Source organism: Hyperolius riggenbachi, chromosome 2, assembly GCF_040937935.1.
Source record: "Hyperolius riggenbachi isolate aHypRig1 chromosome 2, aHypRig1.pri, whole genome shotgun sequence".
Classification (NCBI taxonomy): Eukaryota; Metazoa; Chordata; class Amphibia; order Anura; family Hyperoliidae; genus Hyperolius; species Hyperolius riggenbachi.
In genome coordinates, this window is record NC_090647.1 from 3,602,501 (window position 1) to 3,629,000 (window position 26,500).

General features: G+C 47.0%; 1 protein-coding gene across 3 annotated transcripts in view; it reads right to left on the bottom strand.

Moving 5' to 3' along the window:
• Nucleotides 1-26,500, bottom strand: part of DNHD1 (dynein heavy chain domain 1) — a 445,323-nt gene that overhangs the window by 263,666 nt on the left and 155,157 nt on the right. For all 3 annotated transcript variants that reach the window (XM_068266455.1, XM_068266454.1, XM_068266453.1), the window contains exons 11-12: nucleotides 8,891-9,111; nucleotides 5,086-5,323 (exon numbers count right to left, since the gene is read on the bottom strand). In XM_068266455.1, the coding sequence (XP_068122556.1) occupies nucleotides 5,086-5,323; nucleotides 8,891-9,111 (459 nt within the window). The remainder of the gene's footprint in view (nucleotides 1-5,085; nucleotides 5,324-8,890; nucleotides 9,112-26,500) is intronic.

A 26,500-nucleotide genomic window follows, 5' to 3' on the forward strand; every position in this document is an offset into this window, starting at 1 on the left:
CCGACGAAATTTTCATAGCGACGAAATTCATCGCTGGCGGAATCCGCAAATTCCGGCGGAACGGGATTTCCTTTTTCCGATCATCCCTATCAGAGGTGAGGGTCTGTGTCTGGTGAGGCCCATAGTGTAGTCATACCCCATGTTAGGTAAGGCACTGATGGAGGTGAGGGTCAGTGTCTGGTGAGGCCCATATTGTGGTCATACCCCATGTTAGGTGAGACACTGAGGCAGGTGAGGGTCAGTGTCTGGTGAGGCCCATAGTGTGGTCATACCCCATGTTAGGTAAGGCACTGAGGCAGGTGAGGGTCAGTGTCTGGTGAGGCCCATAGTGTGGTCAGACCCCATGTTAGGAAAGGCACTGAGGGAGGTGAGGGTCTGTGTCTGGTGAGGCCCATATTGTGGTCATACCCCATGTTAGGTAAGGCACTGAGGGAGGTGAGGGTCTGTGTCTGGTGAGGCCCATAGTGTGGTCATACCCCATGTTAGGTAAGGCACTGAGGGAGGTGAGGGTCTGTGTCTGGTGAGGCCCATAGTGTGGTCATACCCAGTGTTAGGTAAGGCACTGAGGGAGGTGAGGGTCTGTGTCTGGTGAGGCCCATAGTGTGGTCATACCCAGTGTTAGGTAAGGCACTGAGGGAGGTGAGGGTCTGTGTCTGGTGAGGCCCATAGTGTGGTCATACCCCATGTTAGGTAAGGCACTGAGGGAGGTGAGGGTCTGTGTCTGGTGAGGCCCATAGTGTGGTCATACCCCATGTTAGGTAAGGCACTGAGGCAAGTGAGGGTCTGTGTCTGGCAAGGCCTATAGTGTGGTCATACCCCATGTTAGATAAGGCACTGAGGGAAGTGAGGGTCTGTGTCTGGTGAGGCCCATAGTGTAGTCATACCCAATGTTAGGTAAGGCACTGAGGGAGGTGAGGGTCAGTGTCTGGTGAGGCCCATATTGTGGTCATACCCCATGTTAGGTAAGGCACTGAGGCAGGTGAGGGTCAGTGTCTGGCGAGGTCCATAGTGTGGTCATACCCCATGTTAGGTAAGGCACTGAGGGAGGTGAGGGTCTGTGTCTGGCGAGGCCCCGTGTGAGATGAGGCCTCCTGCTAGAAGAGGCACTGAGGGATGTGGGGGTCTGTGTCTGGTGAGGCCCATAGTGTGGTCATACCCAGTGTTAGGTAAGGCACTGAGGGAGGTGAGGGTCTGTGTCTGGTGAGGCCCATATTGTGGTCACACCCTGTGTTAGGTAAGGCACTGAGGGAGGTGAGGGTCTGTGTCTGTTGAGGCCCATAGTGTGGTCATACCCCGTGTTAGGTAAGGCACTGAGGGAGGTGAGGGTCTGTGTCTGGTGAGGCCCATATTGTGGTCATACCCCATGTTAGGTAAGACACTGAGGGAGGTGAGGGTCTGTGTCTGGTGAGGCCCATATTGTGGTCATACCCCATGTTAGGTAAGACACTGAGGGAGGTGAGGGTCTGTGTCTGGTGAGGCCCATATTGTGGTCATACCCCATGTTAGGTAAGACACTGAGGGAGGTGAGGGTCTGTGTCTGGTGAGGCCCATATTGTGGTCATACCCCATGTTAGGTAAGGCACTGAGGGAGGTGAGGGTCTGTGTCTGGGAAACAGTAAATTCGGGCGCCTGAGGCTAGTGGACAAATCGGGCGCCGCCATTCACTCCTATAATAAATATCGTTTAATGGGCGCCCGATAGGAAAAAAGGGCGCCGGAGAAAACTAACGTTTTAAAAGCGGCGCCCGGAGAATTAATGTTTTATTACTGTTTCTCATGATTACACATTATTTAATGATTTATACATTTTGAAATATTATTTTTAAACGAAAAACAGTACAATATTTTTATTTTTTTTTACATTATTTTTAAACGAAAAACAGTACTTTTTTTTTTTTTTTTTTTTTTTTTACATTATTTTTAAACGAAAAAACCAACAGGGGGGTCTTAGGTTTAGGCACCAACAGGGGGGTCTTAGGTTTAGGCACCAACAGGGGGGTCTTAGGTTTAGGCACCAACAGGGGGGTCTTAGGTTTAGGCACCAACAGGGGGGTCTTAGGTTTAGGCACCAACAGGGGGGTCTTAGGTTTAGGCACCAACAGGGGGGTCTTAGGTTTAGGCACCAACAGGGGGGTCTTAGGTTTAGGCACCAACAGGGGGGTCTTAGGTTTAGGCACTAACAGGGGGGTCTAGGGGTTAGGGGTAGGTACAGGGAGGGTTACTTAGTAAAAAAAATTTTTAAACGTTATTATACGTTTCACTATTTAAACGAAAGATTAACGTTTTTACAATTGCCGATTTAATACACATTATTTAATGATTTATAACTTTAAAAACCATTAATTTTAAACGAAATACAGTACAATACAATTTTAAACGTTATCCATGCTTATCGTTAAAAACCCGGCGCCCTTTTTTCCCAGCGCCCCTTTTTAACGTACGCCTGTGTCTGGTGAGGCCCATAGTGTGGTCATACCCAGTGTTAGGTAAGGCACTGAGGGAGGTGAGGGTCTGTGTCTGGTGAGGCCCACAGTGTGGTCATACCCCATGTTAGGTAAGGCACTGAGGCAGGTGAGGGTCTGTGTCTGGTGAGGCCCATAGTGTGTGGTCATACCCCATGTTAGGTAAGGCACTGAGGGATGTGGGGGTCTGTGTCTGGTGAGGCCCATAGTGTGGTCATACCCCATGTTAGGTAAGGCACTGAGGGAGGTGAGGGTCTGTGTCTGGTGAGGCCCATAGTGTGGTCATACCCAGTGTTAGGTAAGGCACTGAGGGAGGTGAGGGTCTGTGTCTGGTGAGGCCCATAGTGTGGTCATACCCCATGTTAGGTAAGGCACTGAGGGAGGTGAGGGTCTGTGTCTGGTGAGGCCCATAGTGTGGTCATACCCAGTGTTAGGTAAGGCACTGAGGGAGGTGAGGGTCTGTGTCTGGTGAGGCCCATAGTGTGGTCATACCCAGTGTTAGGTAAGGCACTGAGGGAGGTGAGGGTCTGTGTCTGGTGAGGCCCATAGTGTGGTCATACCCCATGTTAGGTAAGACACTGAGGGAGGTGAGGGTCTGTGTCTGGCGAGGCCCATAGTGTGGTCATACCCCATGTTAGGTAAGGCACTGAGGCAGGTGAGGGTCAGTGTCTGGTGAGGCCCATAGTGTGGTCATACCCCATGTTAGGTAAGACACTGAGGGAGGTGAGGGTCTGTGTCTGGTGAGGCCCATAGTGTGGTCATACCCCATGTTAGGTAAGGCACTGAGGCAGGTGAGGGTCAGTGTCTGGTGAGGCCCATAGTGTGGTCAGACCCCATGTTAGGAAAGGCACTGAGGGAGGTGAGTGTCTGTGTCTGGCGAGGCCTATAGTGTGGTCATACCCCATGTTAGGTAAGGCACTGAGGCAGGTGAGGGTCTGTGTCTGGCAAGGCCTATAGTGTGGTCATACCCCATGTTAGATAAGGCACTGAGGGAAGTGAGGGTCTGTGTCTGGTGAGGCCCATAGTGTAGTCATTTCCAATGTTAGGTAAGGCACTGAGGGAGGTGAGGGTCAGTGTCTGGTGAGGCCCATATTGTGGTCATACCCCATGTTAGGTAAGGCACTGAGGCAGGTGAGGGTCAGTGTCTGGCGAGGTCCATAGTGTGGTCATACCCCATGTTAGGTAAGGCAGTGAGGGAGGTGAGGGTCTGTGTCTGGCGAGGCCCCGTGTGAGATGAGGCCTCCTGCTAGAAGAGGCACTGAGGGATGTGGGGGTCTGTGTCTGGTGAGGCCCATAGTGTGGTCATACCCAGTGTTAGGTAAGGCACTGAGGGAGGTGAGGGTCTGTGTCTGGTGAGGCCCATATTGTGGTCACACCCTGTGTTAGGTAAGGCACTGAGGGAGGTGAGGGTCTGTGTCTGTTGAGGCCCATGGTGTGGTCATACCCCGTGTTAGGTAAGGCACTGAGGGAGGTGAGGGTCTGTGTCTGGTGAGGCCCATATTGTGGTCATACCCCATGTTAGGTAAGACACTGAGGGAGGTGAGGGTCTGTGTCTGGTGAGGCCCATATTGTGGTCATACCCCATGTTAGGTAAGACACTGAGGGAGGTGAGGGTCTGTGTCTGGTGAGGCCCATATTGTGGTCATACCCCATGTTAGGTAAGGCACTGAGGGAGGTGAGGGTCTGTGTCTGGTGAGGCCCATAGTGTGGTCATACCCAGTGTTAGGTAAGGCACTGAGGGAGGTGAGGGTCTGTGTCTGGTGAGGCCCATAGTGTGGTCATACCCCATGTTAGGTAAGGCACTGAGGGAGGTGAGGGTCTGTGTCTGGTGAGGCCCATAGTGTGGTCATACCCCATGTTAGGTAAGGCACTGAGGGAGGTGAGGGTCTGTGTCTGGTGAGGCCCATAGTGTGGTCATACCCAGTGTTAGGTAAGGCACTGAGGGAGGTGAGGGTCTGTGTCTGGTGAGGCCCATAGTGTGGTCATACCCCATGTTAGGTAAGGCACTGAGGGAGGTGAGGGTCTGTGTCTGGTGAGGCCCATAGTGTGGTCATACCCAGTGTTAGGTAAGGCACTGAGGGAGGTGAGGGTCTGTGTCTGGTGAGGCCCATAGTGTGGTCATACCCAGTGTTAGGTAAGGCACTGAGGGAGGTGAGGGTCTGTGTCTGGTGAGGCCCATAGTGTGGTCATACCCCATGTTAGGTAAGACACTGAGGGAGGTGAGGGTCTGTGTCTGGCGAGGCCCATAGTGTGGTCATACCCCATGTTAGGTAAGGCACTGAGGCAGGTGAGGGTCAGTGTCTGGTGAGGCCCATAGTGTGGTCATACCCCATGTTAGGTAAGACACTGAGGGAGGTGAGGGTCTGTGTCTGGTGAGGCCCATAGTGTGGTCATACCCAGTGTTAGGTAAGGCACTGAGGGAGGTGAGGGACCTCTGGGGAATGACATCATGGCTAATTAGACCAGCATAGGGGCAGCAGTAGGGTAGGATGTAGAGAAGTTCTCTGGGGAGTGAGGCCACAGCTCATTGGACAAACGAGAGAGCAGCAGTAGGAACGCTCTGAAGGCCATGCAGCTCACTGTCAGGACAGGCGTTGTGACGTGGTCTTTCCTCCCCCACTCACCGGTCCACGCTCTGATGGCCACGCAGCTGACTGTCAGGACAGGCGTTGTGATGTGGTCTCTTACGCTCCGCACTCTCTCCTCCCATCCCTGCAGTCTTAGGATGATATCTTCATACTCTCTCGCTGACTTGCCCCGGAGCTGCTCCAGAATTTGGGGAGACCAGGACTGGATGAACCTCCAGATCTCCAGAACCCAACAATGCTCCACACAAAATGTCCTCACCTCGTCCAGACTCTCCTGAAACCAGAAACCAAGAGCAGAACTGTGAGTGGCGTCTGCGGTCTCTCATCCCCCCACAGTCACTTACCTCCTGCTGTCTATAATCCCCCTGCAGTCACTTACTTCCTGCAGTCTCTGCGGTCTCTAACCCCCCTGCAGTCACTTCCATCCTGCAGTCTCTAATCCCCCCGAAGTCACTTACCTCCTAGAGTCACTTCCCTCCTGCAGTCTCTGCGGTCTCTCATCCCCCCACAGTCACTTCCTTCCTGCAGTCTCTGAGGTCTCTCATCCCCCCAGTCACTTCCCTCCCGCTGTCTCTGTGGTCTTTAATCCCCCCAGTCTGCAGTCTGAGATGAGGCCTCCTGCTAGAAGAGGCACTGAGGGATGTGGGGGTCTGTGTCTGGTGAGGCCCATAGTGTGTCACTTCCCTCCTGCGGTCTGTGCAGTCACTTCCCTCCTGCAGTCTGTGCAGTCACTTCCCTCCTGCAGTCTGTGCAGTCACTTCCCTCCTGCAGTCTGTGCAGTCACTTCCCTCCTGCAGTCTGTGCAGTCACTTCCCTCCTGCAGTCTGTGCAGTCACTTCCCTCCTGCAGTCTGTGCAGTCACTTCCCTCCTGCAGTCTGTGCAGTCACTTCCCTCCTGCAGTCTGTGCAGTCACTTCCCTCCTGCAGTCTGTGCAGTCACTTCCCTCCTGCAGTCTGTGCAGTCACTTCCCTCCTGCAGTCTGTGCAGTCACTTCCCTCCTGCAGTCTGTGCAGTCACTTCCCTCCTGCAGTCTGTGCAGTCACTTCCCTCCTGCAGTCTGTGCAGTCACTTCCCTCCTGCAGTCTGTGCAGTCACATCCCTCCTGCAGTCTGTGCAGTCACTTTCCTCCTACAGTCTGTGCAGTCACTTCCCTCCTGCAGTCTGTGCAGTCACTTCCCTCCTACAGTCTGTGCAGTCACTTCCCTCCTGCAGTCTGTGCAGTCACTTCCCTCCTACGGTCTGTGCAGTCACTTCCCTCCTACGGTCTGTGCAGTCACTTCCCTCCTGCGGTCTGTGCAGTCACTTCCCTCCTGCGGTCTGTGCAGTCACTTCCCTCCTGCGGTCTGTGCAGTCACTTCCCTCCTGCGGTCTGTGCAGTCACTTCCCTCCTGCGGTCAGTGCAGTCACTTCCCTCCTGCGGTCCGTGCAGTCACTTCCCTCCTGCGGTCCGTGCAGTCACTTCCCTCCTGTGGTCCGTGCAGTCACTTCCCTCCTGCGGTCCGAGCAGTCACTTCCCTCCTGCGGTCCGAGCAGTCACTTCCCTCCTGCGGTCCGTGCAGTCACTTCCCTCCTGCGGTCCGTGCAGTCACTTCCCTCCTGCGGTCCGTGCAGTCACTTCCCTCCTGCGGTCCGTGCAGTCACTTCCCTCCTGCGGTCCGTGCAGTCACTTCCCTCCTGCGGTCTGTGCAGTCACTTCCCTCCTGCGGTCTGTGCAGTCACTTCCCTCCTGCGGTCTGTGCAGCCACTTCCCTCCTGCGGTCTGTGCAGTCACTTCCATCCTGCGGTCTGTGCAGTCACTTCCATCCTGCGGTCTGTGCAGTCACTTCCCTCCTGCGGTCTGTGCAGTCACTTCCCTCCTGCGGTCCGAGCAGTCACTTCCCTCCTGCGGTCTGTGCAGTCACTTCCCTCCTGCGGTCTGTGCAGTCACTTCCCTCCTGCGGTCTGTGCAGTCACTTCCCTCCTGCGGTCTGTGCAGTCACTTGCCTCCTGCCGTCTGTGCAGTCACTTCCCTCCTGCCGTCTGTGCAGTCACTTCCCTCCTGCGGTCTGTGCAGTCACTTCCCTCCTGCGGTCTGTGCAGTCACTTCCCTCCTGCGGTCTGTGCAGTCACTTCCCTCCTGCGGTCTGTGCAGTCACTTCCCTCCTGCGGTCTGTGCAGTCACTTCCCTCCTGCGGTCTGTGCAGTCACTTCCCTCCTGCGGTCTGTGCAGTCACTTCCCTCCTGCGGTCTGTGCAGTCACTTCCCTCCTGCGGTCTGTGCAGTCACTTCCCTCCTGCGGTCTGTGCAGTCATTTCCCTCCTGCGGTCTGTGCAGTCACTTCCCTCCTGCGGTCTGTGCAGTCACTTCCCTCCTGCGGTCTGTGCAGTCACTTCCCTCCTGCGGTCTGTGCAGTCACTTCCCTCCTGCGGTCCGAGCAGTCACTTCCCTCCTGCGGTCTGTGCAGTCACTTCCCTCCTGCGGTCTGTGCAGTCACTTCCCTCCTGCGGTCTGTGCAGTCACTTCCCTCCTGCGGTCTGTGCAGTCACTTCCCTCCTGCGGTCTGTGCAGTCACTTCCCTCCTGCGGTCTGTGCAGTCACTTCCCTCCTGCGGTCTGTGCAGTCACTTCCCTCCTGCGGTCTGTGCAGTCACTTCCCTCCTGCGGTCTGTGCAGTCACTTCCCTCCTGCGGTCTGTGCAGTCACTTCCCTCCTGCGGTCTGTGCAGTCACTTCCCTCCTGCGGTCTGTGCAGTCACTTCCCTCCTGCGGTCTGTGCAGTCACTTCCCTCCTGCGGTCTGTGCAGTCACTTCCCTCCTGCGGTCTGTGCAGTCACTTCCCTCCTGCGGTCTGTGCAGTCACTTCCCTCCTGCGGTCTGTGCAGTCACTTCCCTCCTGCGTTCTGTGCAGTCACTTCCCTCCTGCAGTCACTTCCCTCCTGCAGTCTGTGCAGTCACTTCCCTCCTGCAGTCTGTGCAGTCACTTCCCTCCTGCAGTCTGTGCACTCACTTCCCCCCTGCAGTCTGTGCAGTCACTTCCCTCCTGCAGCAGTCACTTCCCTCGTGCAGTCTGTGCAGTCACTTCCCTCCTGCGGTCTGTGCAGCCACTTCCCTCCTGCAGTCTGTGCAGTCACTTCCCTCCTGCAGTCTGTGCAGCCACTTCCCTCCTTCAGTCTGTGCAGTCACTTCCCTCCTGCGGTCTGTGCAGTCACTTCCCTCCTGCAGTCTGTGCAGTCACTTCCCTCCTGCGGTCTGTGCAGTCACTTCCCTCCTGCGGTATGTGCAGTCACTTCCTTCCTGCGGTCTGTGCAGTCACTTCCTTCCTGCGGTCTGTGCAGTCACCTCCCTCCTGCGGTCTGTGCAGTCACCTCCCTCCTGCGGTCTGTGCAGTCACCTCCCTCCTGCGGTCTGTGCAGTCACCTCCCTCCTGCGGTCTGTGCAGTCACCTCCCTCCTGCTGTCTGTGCAGTCACCTCCCTCCTGCAGTCTGTGCAGTCACTTCCCTCCTGCAGTCTGTGCAGTCACTTCCCTCCTGCAGTCTGTGCAGTCACTTCCCTCCTGCAGTCTGTGCAGTCACTTCCCTCCTGCAGTCTGTGCAGTCACTTCCCTCCTGCAGTCTGTGCAGTCACCTCCCTCCTCCGGTCTGTGCAGTCACTTCCCTCCTGCGGTCTGTGCAGTCACTTCCCTCCTGCGGTCTGTGCAGTCACTTCCCTCCTGCGGTCTGTGCAGTCACTTCCCTCCTGCGGTCTGTGCAGTCACTTCCCTCCTGCGGTCTGTGCAGTCACTTCCCTCCTGCGGTCTGTGCAGTCACTTCCCTCCTGCGGTCTGTGCAGTCACTTCCCTCCTGCGGTTTGTGCAGTCACTTACCTCCAGCAGTCTCTGCAGCACCTCGGTGGCCTGGTGGATGGAGGGGTCGGTGTGGATCAGGTGAGGAAGGGAATGGAGATTTAGTGGCAGGTAATGGTATCTCTGCAGGTTTCCTTCCACCCTCAGCTCTTCATTATTCTGCACTTCATTGATTGCACCAGCAGGTGGAGCCGATGATCTGATTACAGTCCGTATTTGGTCCACATTTAGTGGTAGAGCTCCTAAAATACAAACCAGCAGTTATTATTGCAAATAACATTGCAGATGAAGATTCAAGATTGCAGATGGAGATAGAAAACTGTAGAGAAAGATCCAAGATTGCAGATAAAGATAGAAAAGTGTGGATAAAAATGCAATATTGCAGATGACGATAGAAGGTTGCAGATTAAGTCACAAGATTGCAGATGAAGATACAAGAATACAGCTGAAGATACAAGACTACAGACGAAGATAGACATTTGCAGATGAAGATACAAGAATACAGATGATGAGACAAGAATACAGATGATGAGACAAGAATACAGATGAAGAAAGAGGACTACAGATGAAGATACAAGACTACAGATGAAGATAGAAGACTACAGATGAAGATACAAGACTACAGATGAAGATACAAGACTACAGATGAAGATACAAGAATACAGATGAAGATACAAGACTACAGATGATGAGACAAGAATACAGATGAAGAAAGAGGACTACAGATGAAGATACAAGACTACAGATGAAGATACTAGACTACAGATGATGAGACAAGAATACAGATAAAGAAAGAAGACTACAGATGAAGATACAAGACTACAGATGAAGATACAAGACTACAGATGAAGATACAAGACTACAGATGAAGAAAGAAGACTACAGATGAAGATATAAGACTACAGATGAAGATACAAGACTACAGATGAAGATACAAGACTACAGATGATGAGACAAGAATACAGATGAAGAAAGAAGACTACAGATGAAGATACAAGAATACAGATGAAGATACAACACTACAGATGATGAGACAAGAATACAGACGAAGATAGACATTTGCAGATGAAGATACAAGAATACAGATGAAGAAAGAAGACTACAGATGAAGATACAAGAATACAGATGAAGATACAACACTACAGATGAAGATAGAAGACTACAGATGAAGATACAAGAATACAGATGAAGATACAACACTACAGATGATGAGACAAGAATACAGACGAAGATAGACATTTGCAGATGAAGATACAAGAATACAGATGAAGAAAGAAGACTACAGATGAAGATACAAGAATACAGATGAAGATACAACACTACAGATGAAGATAGAAGACTACAGATGAAGATACAAGACTACAGATGAAGATACAAGAATACAGATGAAGAAAGAAGACTACTGATGAAGATACAAGACTATAGATGAAGATACAAGATTACAGATGAAGATACAAGATTACAGATGAAGAAAGAAGACTACAGATGAAGATACAAGATTACAGATGAAGATACAAGACTACAGATGAAGATACAAGATTACAGATGAAGATACAAGACTACAGATGAAGAAAGAAGACTACAGATGAAGAAAGAAGACTACAGATGAAGAAAGAAGACTACAGATGAAGAAAGAAGACTACAGATGAAGATAGAAGACTACAGGTGAAGATACAAGACTACAGATGATGAGACAAGAATACAGATCACGAGACAAGACTACAGATGAAGATACAAGATTACAGATGAAGATACAAGACTACAGATGAAGAGACAAGAATACAGATGTAATACAGGCTGCTGGATAGTGGCCGTTACTCTGCTATTTTGCTAACCAACTGTAGATATGTGATGTTTATGATGTATTTGTTATTTTGAGCACTTTATTACCTTATCACTAATTAGGGAAATTAAACATGTTGAGTTTGGTGTAGGGTTATAATGAATACGAGTGTGATTTAGGAGGATGGTCCTTTGTCCACAAACCTAATACCTCTAATCCACTGTATCACAATTTTTTTACTATATGGTCAGCAACCTTGCTCTCTTTTAATGTAACTAAATAAAAGTTACGTTTTAGCGACTTTTCTATTAGGGTATACTCTGTTTTGAATCTCTAGAATCAGTTGTGGGTTTTTTTGAAGATAGAAGACTACAGATGAAGATAGAAGACTACAGATGAAGATAGAAGACTACAGATGAAGATACAACACTACAGATGAAGATACAACACTACAGATGAAGATACAAGACTACAGATGAAGATACAAGACTACAGATGAAGATACAAGACTACAGATGAAGATACAACACTACAGATGAAGATACAACACTACAGATGAAGATACAAGATTACAGATGAAGAGACAAGAATACAGATGACGAGACAAGAATACAGATGAAGATACAAGACTACAGATGAAGATAGAAGACTACATAATAAGATACAAGACTACAGATGAAGATACAAGACTACAGATGAAGATAGAAGACTACAGATGAAGATACAAGACTACAGATGAAGATACAAGATTACAGATGACGAGACAAGAATACAGATGAAGATACAAGAATACAGATGAAGATACAAGAATACAGATGAAGATACAAGACTACAGATGAAGATACAAGAATACAGATGACGAGACAAGAATACAGATGAAGATACAAGAATACAGATGAAGATACAAGACTACAGATGAAGATACAAGACTACAGATTAAGATACAAGACTACAGATGAAGATACAAGACTACAGATGAAGATACAAGACTACAGATGATGAGACAAGAATACAGATGAAGAAAGAAGACTACAGATGAAGATACAAGAATACAGATGAAGATACAACACTACAGATGATGAGACAAGAATACAGACGAAGATAGACATTTGCAGATGAAGATACAAGAATACAGATGAAGAAAGAAGACTACAGATGAAGATACAAGAATACAGATGAAGATACAACACTACAGATGAAGATAGAAGACTACAGATGAAGATACAAGACTACAGATGAAGATACAAGATTACAGATGAAGATACAAGATTACAGATGAAGAATGAAGACTACAGATGAAGATACAAGATTACAGATGAAGATACAAGACTACAGATGAAGAAAGAAGACTACAGATGAAGATAGAAGACTACAGATGAAGATACAAGACTACAGATGATGAGACAAGAATACAGATCACGAGGCAAGACTACAGATGAAGATACAAGATTACAGATGAAGATTCAAGACTACAGATGAAGAGACAAGATTACAGATGAAGATTCAAGACTACAGATGATGAGACAAGAATACAGATCACGAGACAAGACTACAGATGAAGATACAAGACTACAGATGAAGAGACAAGAATACAGATGTAATACAGGCTGCTGGATAGTGGCCGTTACTCTGCTATTTTGCTAACCAACTGTAGATATGTGATGTTTATGATGTATTTGTTATTTTGAGCACTTTATTACCTTATCACTAATTAGGGAAATTAAACATGTTGAGTTTGGTGTAGGGTTATAATGAATACGAGTGTGATTTAGGAGGATGGTCCTTTGTCCACAAACCTAATACCTCTAATCCACTGTATCACAATTTTTTTACTATATGGTCAGCAACCTTGCTCTCTTTTAATGTAACTAAATAAAAGTTACGTTTTAGCGACTTTTCTATTAGGGTATACTCTGTTTTGAATCTCTAGAATCAGTTGTGGGTTTTTTTTGAAGATAGAAGACTACATATGAAGATAGAAGACTACAGATGAAGATAGAAGACTACAGATGAAGATACAACACTACAGATGAAGATACAAGACTACAGATGAAGATACAAGACTACAGATGAAGATACAAGACTACAGATGAAGATACAACACTACAGCTGAAGATACAACACTACAGATGAAGATACAAGATTACAGATGAAGAAAGAAGACTACAGATGAAGATACAAGACTACAGATGAAGGTATAAGACTACAGATGAAGAGACAAGAATACAGATGACGAGACAAGAATACAGATGAAGATACAAGAATACAGATAAAGATACAAGACTACAGATGAAGAAAGAAGACTACAGATGAAGAAAGAAGACTACAGATGAAGAAAGAAGACTACAGATGAAGATAGAAGACTACAGATGAAGATACAAGACTACAGATGATGAGACAAGAATACAGATCACGAGACAAGACTACAGATGAAGATACAAGATTACAGATGAAGATACAAGACTACAGATGAAGAGACAAGAATACAGATGTAATACAGGCTGCTGGATAGTGGCCGTTACTCTGCTATTTTGCTAACCAACTGTAGATATGTGATGTTTATGATGTATTTGTTATTTTGAGCACTTTATTACCTTATCACTAATTAGGGAAATTAAACATGTTGAGTTTGGTGTAGGGTTATAATGAATACGAGTGTGATTTAGGAGGATGGTCCTTTGTCCACAAACCTAATACCTCTAATCCACTGTATTACAATTTTTTTACTATATGGTCAGCAACCTTGCTCTCTTTTAATGTAACTAAATAAAAGTTACGTTTTAGCGACTTTTCTATTAGGGTATACTCTGTTTTGAATCTCTAGAATCAGTTGTGGGTTTTTTTGAAGATAGAAGACTACAGATGAAGATAGAAGACTACAGATGAAGATAGAAGACTACAGATGAAGATACAACACTACAGATGAAGATACAAGACTACAGATGAAGATACAAGACTACAGATGAAGATACAAGACTACAGATGAAGATACAAGACTACAGATGAAGATACAACACTACAGATGAAGATACAACACTACAGATGAAGATACAAGATTACAGATGAAGAGACAAGAATACAGATGACGAGACAAGAATACAGATGAAGATACAAGAATACAGATGAAGATACAAGACTACAGATGAAGGTATAAGACTACAAATGAAGATGGAAGACTACAGATGAAGATGGAAAACTACAGATGAAGATAGAAGACTACAGATTAAGATACAAGACTACAGATTACGATACAAGACTACAGATGAAGATAGAAGACTACATAATAAGATACAAGACTACAGATGAAGATACAAGACTACAGATGAAGATAGAAGACTACAGATGAAGATACAAGACTACAGATGAAGATACAAGATTACAGATGACGAGACAAGAATACAGATGAAGATACAAGAATACAGATGAAGATACAAGAATACAGATGAAGATACAAGACTACAGATGAAGATACAAGAATACAGATGACGAGACAAGAATACAGATGAAGATACAAGAATACAGATGAAGATACAAGACTACAGATGAAGATAGAAGACTACAGATTAAGATACAAGACTACAGATGAAGATACAAGACTACAGATGAAGATACAAGACTACAGATGAAGATACAAGACTACAGATGATGAGACAAGAATACAGATGAAGAAAGAAGACTACAGATGAAGATACAAGAATACAGATGAAGATACAACACTACAGATGATGAGACAAGAATACAGACGAAGATAGACATTTGCAGATGAAGATACAAGAATACAGATGAAGAAAGAAGACTACAGACGAAGATACAAGAATACAGATGAAGATACAACACTACAGATGAAGATAGAAGACTACAGATGAAGATACAAGACTACAGATGAAGATACAAGATTACAGATGAAGATACAAGATTACAGATGAAGAATGAAGACTACAGATGAAGATACAAGATTACAGATGAAGATACAAGACTACAGATGAAGAAAGAAGACTACAGATGAAGATAGAAGACTACAGATGAAGATACAAGACTACAGATGATGAGACAAGAATACAGATCACGAGGCAAGACTACAGATGAAGATACAAGATTACAGATGAAGATTCAAGACTACAGATGAAGAGACAAGATTACAGATGAAGATTCAAGACTACAGATGAAGAGACAAGAATACAGATGTAATACAGGCTGCTGGATAGTGGCCGTTACTCTGCTATTTTGCTAACCAACTGTAGATATGTGATGTTTATGATGTATTTGTTATTTTGAGCACTTTATTACCTTATCACTAATTAGGGAAATTAAACATGTTGAGTTTGGTGTAGGGTTATAATGAATACGAGTGTGATTTAGGAGGATGGTCCTTTGTCCACAAACCTAATACCTCTAATCCACTGTATCACAATTTTTTTACTATATGGTCAGCAACCTTGCTCTCTTTTAATGTAACTAAATAAAAGTTACGTTTTAGCGACTTTTCTATTAGGGTATACTCTGTTTTGAATCTCTAGAATCAGTTGTGGGTTTTTTTTGAAGATAGAAGACTACATATGAAGATAGAAGACTACAGATGAAGATAGAAGACTACAGATGAAGATACAACACTACAGATGAAGATACAAGACTACAGATGAAGATACAAGACTACAGATGAAGATACAAGACTACAGATGAAGATACAACACTACAGCTGAAGATACAACACTACAGATGAAGATACAAGATTACAGATGAAGAAAGAAGACTACAGATGAAGATACAAGACTACAGATGAAGGTATAAGACTACAGATGAAGAGACAAGAATACAGATGACGAGACAAGAATACAGATGAAGATACAAGAATACAGATAAAGATACAAGACTACAGATGAAGAAAGAAGACTACAGATGAAGAAAGAAGACTACAGATGAAGAAAGAAGACTACAGATGAAGAAAGAAGACTACAGATGAAGATAGAAGACTACAGATGAAGATACAAGACTACAGATGATGAGACAAGAATACAGATCACGAGACAAGACTACAGATGAAGATACAAGATTACAGATGAAGATACAAGACTACAGATGAAGAGACAAGAATACAGATGTAATACAGGCTGCTGGATAGTGGCCGTTACTCTGCTATTTTGCTAACCAACTGTAGATATGTGATGTTTATGATGTATTTGTTATTTTGAGCACTTTATTACCTTATCACTAATTAGGGAAATTAAACATGTTGAGTTTGGTGTAGGGTTATAATGAATACGAGTGTGATTTAGGAGGATGGTCCTTTGTCCACAAACCTAATACCTCTAATCCACTGTATCACAATTTTTTTACTATATGGTCAGCAACCTTGCTCTCTTTTAATGTAACTAAATAAAAGTTACGTTTTAGCGACTTTTCTATTAGGGTATACTCTGTTTTGAATCTCTAGAATCAGTTGTGGGTTTTTTTGAAGATAGAACACTACAGATGAAGATAGAAGACTGCAGATGAAGATAGAAGACTACAGATGAAGATACAACACTACAGATGAAGATACAAGACTACAGATGAAGATACAAGACTACAGATGAAGATACAACACTACAGCTGAAGATACAACACTACAGATGAAGATACAAGATTACAGATGAAGAAAGAAGACTACAGATGAAGATACAAGACTACAGATGAAGGTATAAGACTACAGATGAAGAGACAAGAATACAGATGACGAGACAAGAATACAGATGAAGATACAAGAATAAAGATGAAGATACAAGACTACAGATGAAGGTATAAGACTACAGATGAAGATGGAAGACTACAGATGAAGATGGAAAACTACAGATGAAGATAGAAGACTACAGATTAAGATACAAGACTACAGATTACGATACAAGACTACAGATGAAGATAGAAGACTACATATTAAGATACAAGACTACAGATGAAGATACAAGACTACAGATGAAGATAGAAGACTACAGATGAAGATACAAGACTACAGATGAAGATACAAGATTACAGATGATGAGACAAGAATACAGATGAAGATACAAGAATACAGATGAAGATACAAGAATACAGATGAAGATACAAGACTACAGATGAAGATACAAGACTACAGATGACGAGACAAGAATACAGATGAAGATACAAGAATACAGATGAAGATACAAGACTACAGATGAAGATAGAAGACTACAGATTAAGATACAAGACTACAGATGAAGATACAAGACTACAGATGAAGATACAAGACCACTGTGAGAGAACGCGGAAAAGCCGCCGCGTGTGCTGCTGAGGAGGCGGCGGATTCCGCATCCAATGTGGCGGTTTGCACGCGGCAGCGTGCGTCTGGTAACAGGGCAGAACGCGGAAAAGCCGCCGCATGTAACAACAGTAAGGCGGCTGGTTCCGCGTCCAGCACGGCGGTTTGCAAGCGGCAGCGTGTGTCTGGTAACAGGGCAGAATGCGGAAAAGCCGCCGCATGCAACAACAGTAAGGCGGCTGGTTCCGCGTCCAGCGCGGTGGTTTGCACGCGGCAGCGTGTGTCTGGTGTGGCTGAGTCTGTTAGTGCACACAGGCTTAGGAATATGCGCACTCGCGCTGAGAGGCAGAACTCTTATACTGGGCAAGGAGAGATCAGCTGATCACGCTGATCAGCTGACTCCAGAGCAGGTTACTATTGGTTGATCAATTAGGGGTGGTGCCTGAGAGCACTACTCCATATATAGTTACTGCTGGCCAGTCTCAAGTTGTCTGCCGTTGCGAACACTACGTGGAAGCACTCAGACCTTAGTCAGATCCAACAGTGTGTTTGAACCAGGTGGACCTGGGAATTCACACTGAGCCAGATTACTTGTACTGTTATTCTGTTTATGCTTAGACTAGTTCCAGGGTGTAGAGACCACGGACCTCACATCCAGGCTAGGGAACTTGTGTTATCTATCTGTTATTCATCAGACTAATTCCAGGGTGTAGAGACCAAGGACCTCACACCCAGACTAGGCATTGTTGATATCTGTTATGACTTACTGCTTTCCTGACTATCCCTTTGATCTCTGATTCGGTACCTCGCATATCTGATATTCCGTTGCTTGCCTAGGATACCGAATCAGCCTTCTTCTGTCTTTGTACTTTATCTGTCCGTGTGTTGCCGACCAGGCGTGCCCGACCTCGAGAGCTATCTCTTAAGAGATAGTCTCCAGATCAGATAGTGACATCCACCTTCAGGTGTCACTCACTCTCTGGTCCTTCCTGTCTCCAGCCTGACTCCACCCCTTGGAGAGTCTCAGGCTGTTGGAAGGTTCCTGTGCTCTCAGAGCAGTGTTCCTTTACTGCCTAATATCACCTGCCCTGCAGGTGCATTACTCAAAGTACTACTGTTACACCAAACACTCACATACCTATAGGTGTCCAGAGGTTAGCAATATATCTGTATTATCGGTGATTCTGCAGATCATCAATAATCAGGTATATATCTGCATTCTTGGTGATACTGCAGATCACCAATAATCAGATTCTCTCTGCGTGCTGACACCAATCGTTACAGAATGGCAGACCAAACTCAAATGGACGCACTCCGCAGCCGTCTCAATGCACTCACCAGTCACCAGACTCAAATCAACGCTGGACAGTCACCAGACTCAAATCAACGCTTTTTCTGGGATTGTACAAGTTTATCAGACGGCTGTGGATACCGTGCGATCTCCTCCTAGCACTGACATACGCATGTCTGTACCTGAAAAGTTTTCTGGTCACAGATCTGACTTCCGGAATTTTAGGAACAGAGTGTTATCATACTTTGAGTTAAGGCCTAATTCATCAGGAACCGTAGCACAGAGAGTAACCTTTATTAAGACTCTATTGTCAGGGGATTCCCAGACTTGGGCATATAGTCTTCCCACGGGGGATAAGGCCCTGACCTCGGTGGAGGAATTTCTTAAAGCAATGGCTATAATTTACGATGACCCGGACATTGCCTCTACCGCTGAGCGGAAGCTCAAGTTGTTATCTGAATTATCGGTGATTCTGCAGATCAACAATAATCAGGTATATATCTGCATTCTTGGTGATACTGCAGATCACCAATAATCAGATTCTCTCTGCGTGCTGACACCAATCGTTACAACTAGTGTTGGGCGAACATCTAGATGTTCGGGTTCGGGCCGAACAGGCCGAACATGGCCGCGATGTTCGGGTGTTCGACCCGAACTCCGAACATAATGGAAGTCAATGGGGACCCGAACTTTTGTGGTTTGTAAAGCCTCCTTACATGCTACATACCCCAAATTTACAGGGTATGTGCACCTTGGGAGTGGGTACAAGAGGAAAAAAAAATTTAGCAAAAAGAGCTTATAGTTTTTGAGAAAATCGATTTTAAAGTTTCAAAGGGAAAACTGTCTTTTAAATGCGGGAAATGTCTGTTTTCTTTGCACAGGTAACATGCTTTTTGTCGGCATGCAGTCATAAATGTAATACATATAAGAGGTTCCAGGAAAAGGGACCGGTAATGCTAACCCAGCAGCAGCACACGTGATGGAACAGGAGGAGGGTGGCGCAGGAGGAGAAGGCCACGCTTTGAGACACAACAACCCAGGCCTTGCATGAGGACAAGAAGCGTGCGGATAGCATGCTTTGTACCACCATGCAGTCATAAATGTAATAAAGATAAGTGGTTCAATAAACAGGGACCACGCGGCAACGCTAACCCAGCAGCAGCACACGTGATGGAACAGGAGGAGGCGCAGGAGGAGAAGGCCACGCTTTGTGAGACACAACAACCCAGGCCTTGCATGAGGACAAAAAGCGTGCGGATAGCATGCTTTGTACCGCCATGTAGTCATAAATGTAATAAAGATAAGAGGTTCCATAAACAGGGACCGGCAACGGTAACCCAGCAGCAGCAGCAGCAGCAGCAGCACACGTGATGGAACAGGAGGAGGCGCAGGAGGAGAAGGCCACGCTTTGTGAGACACAACAACCCAGGCCTTGCATGAGGACAAAAAGCGTGCGGATAGCATGCTTTGTACCGCCATGTAGTCATAAATGTAATAAAGATAAGAGGTTCCATAAACAGGGACCGGCAACGGTAACCCAGCAGCAGCAGCAGCAGCAGCACACGTGATGGAACAGGAGGAGGCGCAGGAGGAGAAGGCCACGCTTTGTGAGACACAACAACCCAGGCCTTGCATGAGGACAAAAAGCGTGCGGATATAGCAGCAATGCTTTTTGCCGCCATGCAGTCATAAATGTAATACAGATGAGAGGTTCAATAAACAGGGACCGGAAACGCTAAACCATCCCAGATGTTCATCGGTCATGTTACTTGGTTGGGGTCCAGGAGTGTTGCGTAGTCGTTTCCAATCCAGGATTGATTCATTTTAATTTGAGTCAGACGGTCTGCATTTTCTGTGGAGAGGCGGATACGCCGATCTGTGATGATGCCTCCGGCAGCACTGAAACAGCGTTCCGACATAACGCTGGCTGCCGGGCAAGCCAGCACCTCTATTGCGTACATTGCCAGTTCGTGCCAGGTGTCTAGCTTCATGCCCGGTTTCAGGTCCAGCGGTGCCAGCCACAAATCCGTCTGTTCCTTTATTCCCCTCCAAATTTCCTCCCCTGTGTGCTGCTTATCCCCAAGGCAGATCAGCTTCAGCAACGCTTGCTGACGCATGCCAACAGCTGTGCTGCACTGCTTCCACGATCCTACTGCTGCTGGTGCTGGGTTAGCATTTCCGGATGAGGTACAGCTTTGAGATGCGTTGGAGGAGAAGGAGTCAGAGAGGTAGGTGCTGCTGTTGTTATCCAGCTGTTTGCGGCGTGGGCAACACCCACGCCGTAGCAGGTGAGGAATCGCTGCCAGGCTCCACAAGGTTCACCCAGTGCGCGGTAAGGGAGATGTATCGACCCTGGCCGAACGCACTCGTCCAGGTGTCAGTGGTGAGGTGAACCTTGCAGGCAACGGCATTCTTCAAGCTTCGGGTTATTTAGCTGACCACGTGCTCATGCAACTCAGGCACTGCAGAGCGCGCAAAGTGGTAGCGGCTGGGAACCACGTAACGTGGGATGGCCACTGACATCATGCCCTTGAAGCTGTTTGTCTCCACCACTCGATATGGCAGCATTTCGCAGGCCAGAAGCTTGGCTATGCTGGCTGGCTGTTACTGCCACGGCCCGGGGGTCATTTGCTGGCAATTTCCTCTTGTGCTCAAACATCTCAGAGACAGACAACTCAACCGTAGCGCTGCACACCGAAGGGCTGTTGGTTGTTGTGTTTGATGAACACTGGGAGACCTCAAGAGCACTAGTCCGGAAAGTGACAGTGTCAGCATCGTCTGATGTTTGTGAATGTTGTGAACCACGCAATGGCTGGGCTACTGCTGCTGCTGAGGCGGGTCTGGTGGTGAGTCTGGTGAACCCAAGGGAGGCAGTGTTGCTGGTGGTACCCTGTCCTGCCGCGTTTGCCCACAGAGTGGGATGTTTGGATAGAATGTGGCGGCTCATGCTGGTGGTGGAGAGGTTGTTAATACTTTTCCCCCTGCTCAGGCGGGTCTTGCACACCTTGCAAATCGCCATGGTAACATCCTCAGTGCAGTCTTCAAAGAAAGCCCAGACTTTAACTGGCTGAGGACTCGGACCTCGTGCGTGATGTGCTGGTGCTGCTTAACCCACTGCTGGACGCTTGAGAGGTCATCCAAGTAATTATCTGGTCCTGTTCTTTTGGATCTGTGAGGGTTGTTGTCCTGGACAACATGGGCAGTATTGAGTGGGTTTTCTTGGGTGCTCCCCTGTGGCCTGTACGTGAACCGTCAGGGGAAACACCTCTTCCCTTGCCCCTCCCTCTTTCACCGGATTTCTTCCTCATTTCACTTATCCTTAAAGTACACGCTGACTGGCAGCAGTACAGTGGCAGTACAGAAATGCTATACAGTGGTGGGTGAGCGGTGTACCACTATTGTCAGCAGTGACACAGAGCACAATGCTATACAGTGGCGGGTGAGCGGTGTACTACTGTTCCCAGCAGACACAGAGTGGAAGTAAACACAATGCTATATAGTGTGGCTGAGCCGTGTACACAGAGTGGCATTAAACACAATGCTATATAGTCTGCTATATAGTCACCCCGAACAGGGTGATGTTCTGCAGAACCCGAACAGTGGCAAACACTGTTCGCCCAACACTACTGGGAGGGAACGCAGATTTTAGTACCTAAACACACGATACAACATGTTTTCCGGGGTCGGACTCTGAGGCACATACAGATGGTCCCGATCATCATCCTCATCATACAACTCTTCTCCTGAGTCTGACCCACCCACCACCTCTGCCACCCCAACATCCCCAGACACAGACCCCTCATCGTCCTCAACATTAACTTGGGATGCTGGCCTGAGCCAGACCTCCTCCTCCACATCAGGCCCCATCATCTCCTCAATGGCAGCCCTCATTAATCGCTCTGGCGACGGACTGATGGACACAACGTTCTCCTCCGGGGAGGGCTGCTGCTGACCACTGGCTGCTGGGGTGGATGTTATAGCTTGCGTGGGGCGTTGGCTGTTGCTGTTGTTGGGAGTGCTGCTCACAGCGGAGGTCTCTGGGGAACTCATGTTGAGCTCATATAGTGGTTGACGGTGAGTGGAGTATTACTGATCCCAGCAATATACACACTGACTGGCAGAGTACGCAATGCTATATAGTGTGGCTGAGCGGTGTACACAGAGTGGCAGTAAACACAATGCTATATAGTCTGGCTGAGCGAGCGGTGTACTACTGTTCCCAGCAGAATCAGAGTGGCAGTAAACAATGGTATATAGTCTGGCTGAGCGGTGTACACAGAGTGTCAGTAAACAATGGTATATAGTCTGGCTGAGCGAGCGGTGTACTACTGTTCCCAGCAGAATCAGAGTGGCAGTAAACAATGGTATATAGTCTGGCTGAGCGGTGTACACAGAGTGTCAGTAAACAATGGTATATAGTCTGGCTGAGCGGTGTACACACAATGCTATATAGTCTGCTATATAGTGTCAGTAAACAATGGTATATAGTCTGGCTGAGCGAGCGGTGTACTACTGTTCCCAGCAGAATCAGAGTGGCAGTAAACAATGGTATATAGTCTGGCTGAGCGGTGTACACAGAGTGTCAGTAAACAATGGTATATAGTCTGGCTGAGCGAGCGGTGTACTACTGTTCCCAGCAGAATCAGAGTGGCAGTAAACAATGGTATATAGTCTGGCTGAGCGGTGTACACAGAGTGTCAGTAAACAATGGTATATAGTCTGGCTGAGCGGTGTACACACAATGCTATATAGTCTGCTATATAGTGTCAGTAAACAATGGTATATAGTCTGGCTGAGCGAGCGGTGTACTACTGTTCCCAGCAGAATCAGAGTGGCAGTAAACAATGGTATATAGTCTGGCTGAGCGGTGTACACAGAGTGTCAGTAAACAATGGTATATAGTCTGGCTGAGCGAGCGGTGTACTACTGTTCCCAGCAGAATCAGAGTGGCAGTAAACAATGGTATATAGTCTGGCTGAGCGGTGTACACAGAGTGTCAGTAAACAATGGTATATAGTCTGGCTGAGCGAGCGGTGTACTACTGTTCCCAGCAGAATCAGAGTGGCAGTAAACAATGGTATATAGTCTGGCTGAGCGGTGTACACAGAGTGTCAGTAAACAATGGTATATAGTCTGGCTGAGCGAGCGGTGTACTACTGTTCCCAGCAGAATCAGAGTGGCAGTAAACAATGGTATATAGTCTGGCTGAGCGGTGTACACAGAGTGTCAGTAAACAATGGTATATAGTCTGGCTGAGCGGTGTACACAGAGTGTCAGTAAACAATGGTATATAGTCTGGCTGAGCGGTGTACACAGAGTGGCAGTAAACACAATGCTATATACTCTGGCTGAGCGAGCGGTGTACTACTGTTCCCAGCAGACACAGAACAGTAAACAGAATGCTATATAGTGTGGCTGAGCGAGCGGTGTACCACTATTCCCAGCAGACACAGAAAAGTAAACAGAATGCTATATAGTGTGGCTGAGCGAGCGGTGTACCACTATTCCCAGCAGACACAGAACAGTAAACAGAATGCTATATAGTGTGGCTGAGCGAGCGGTGTACCACTATTCCCAGCAGACACAGAACAGTGAACAGAATGCTATATAGTGTGGCTGAGCGAGCGGTGTACCACTATTCCCAGCAGACACAGAACAGTGAACAGAATGCTATATAGTGTGGCTGAGCGAGCGGTGTACCACTATTCCCAGCAGACACAGAACAGTAAACAGAATGCTATATAGTGTGGCTGAGCGAGCGGTGTACCACTATTCCCAGCAGACACAGAACAGTAAACAGAATGCTATATAGTGTGGCTGAGCGAGCGGTGTACCACTATTCCAAGCAGACACAGAACAGTGAACAGAATGCTATATAGTGTGGCTGAGCGAGCGGTGTACCACTATTCCCAGCAGACACAGAGTGGCAGTAAACAGAATGCTATATAGTGTGGCTGAGCGAGGTACACAGAGTGGCAGTAAACAGAATGCTATATAGTGTGGCTGAGCAAGCGGTGTACTACTATTCCCAGCAGACACAGAGTGGCAGTAAACAGAATGCTATATAGTGTGGCTGAGCGAGGTACACAGAGTGGCAGTAAACAGAATGCTATATAGTGTGGCTGAGCAAGCGGTGTACTACTGTTCCCAGCAGTGACACAATGACAGGGGGGACCCTGGCTAGCGTGGCTGGAGCGCGAACTACCCTGCCTGCCTACCCAAAGCTAAACCCACAGACAAATGGTGGAGATATGACGTGGTTCGGGTATTTATTTACCCGAACCACGTGACAGTTCGGCCAATCAGAGCGCGTTCGGGTCCGAACCACGTGACCCGTTCGGCCAATCACAGCGCTAGCCGAACGTTCGGGGAACGTTCGGCCATGCGCTCTTAGTTCGGCCATATGGCCGAACGGTTTGGCCGAGCACCGTCAGGTGTTCGGCCGAACTCGAACATCACCCGAACAGGGTGATGTTCTGCAGAACCCGAACAGTGGCGAACACTGTTCGCCCAACACTAGTTACAACTACAGATGAAGATACAAGACTACAGATGAAGATACAAGACTACAGATGAAGATACAAGACTACAGATGAAGATTGAAAATAGCAGATAATAAAAGATTTCAGATTAAAGGTGCATACCCGCGCCCACATTTTTTGGAAGTTTTTTTGCGATGTACAATCATTTTCATGATATTTCATAAGATCATTAAATGAAAGTATGTTAAATGAACCACTTAAGGACCGGGCTGTGTTTTAGAGATCTGTGCTGCGTTGGCTCTGCAGCCCGCAGCACAGATCGTGAATACAGCAGGGCGATCAGACCCCCCCCCTTTTTTCCCCACTAGGGGGATGACCTGCTCGGGGGGTCTGATCGCCGCCGCTCTGTGTGGCCGAGCGGGGGGGCTCCTCAAAGCCCCCCTCCGCAGCGTTTTCCGTCCTCCCTCGCCTCTCGCTTAGGCTCTGATGTGCGCATGTAGGATAGGCTTCAGCCTATCAAATGACGGCGATTCCCGGCCAATCAGAGGCCGGGGATCGCCGATCTGCCCTATGGCGCTGCTGCGCAGCAGCGCCGTATGATGTAAACAGCGGGGATTTCCGCCCCGTGTGTTTACATTTTGCCGGCGAGCCGTGATCGGCGGCTCTCCGGCTGTTCACGGAGACACCCTCCGTGAACTGACATGGAAAGGCCGCTCCATGGTAACCCACTTAAGACCTGCTGACGCCTATGGGCGTTAGCTGGTCATTAAGTGGTTAACAACAGCAGACTACATGTGACAATCGTTCGTGACAGACTACACATGACAGATCAGGTCATGACCGATGCTGTTTTTTCCGATCTGGCAATTTTGGGTTAGGGCACAATTGTTTGCTAGCGGAGATCTCCAATCCATCGGGCTGTGGGTACTTAGCTTAAAGCTGGGTACACATGTCAGACAAAAGTCTTTGGAAAATGAAACATAGAACATCATTTGCAGATAAACTTTGTAAAAAAAAAAAGTTTACGAAAGACTTCCAAATATAGTGACGAAAGATATTTGTCTCTCAAGCTTTCAAATCCATCCCAGATGGAGATAGAGGATTGCAAGTGAAGATAGAAGATTGCAGCTAAAGGTACAAGACTACAGATGAAGACAGAAGATTGCAGATGAAGATACAAGATTGCAGATGATGGTACAAGACTACAGATGAAGACAGAAGATTGCAGATGAAGGTACAAAACTACAGATGAAGACAGAAGATTGTAGGTGAAGATAGAAGATTGCAGATAAAGGTACAAGACTACAAATGAAGACAGAAGATTGCAGATGAAGGTACAAAACTACAGATGAAGACAGAAGATTGTAGGTGAAGACAGAAGATTGCAGATAAAGGTACAAGACTACAAATGAAGACAGAAGATTGCAGACATAGGTACAAAACTACAGAGGAAGATACAAGACTATAGATGAAGACAGAAGATTGCAGATGAAGGTACAAGACTACAGATGAAGACAGAAGATTGCAAATGAAGATACAAGACTACAGATGAAGATACAAGACTACAGATGAAGACAGAAGAATGCAGATGAAGATACAAGATTGCAGATGATGGTACAAGACTACAGATGAAGACAGAAGATTGCAGATGAAGATACAAGACTACAGATGAAGATACAAGACTACAGATGAAGACAGAAGATTGCAGATGAAGGTACAAAACTACAGATGAAGACAGAAGATTGTAGGTGAAGACAGAAGATTGCAGATAAAGGTACAAGACTACAAATGAAGACAGAAGATTGCAGACATAGGTACAAGA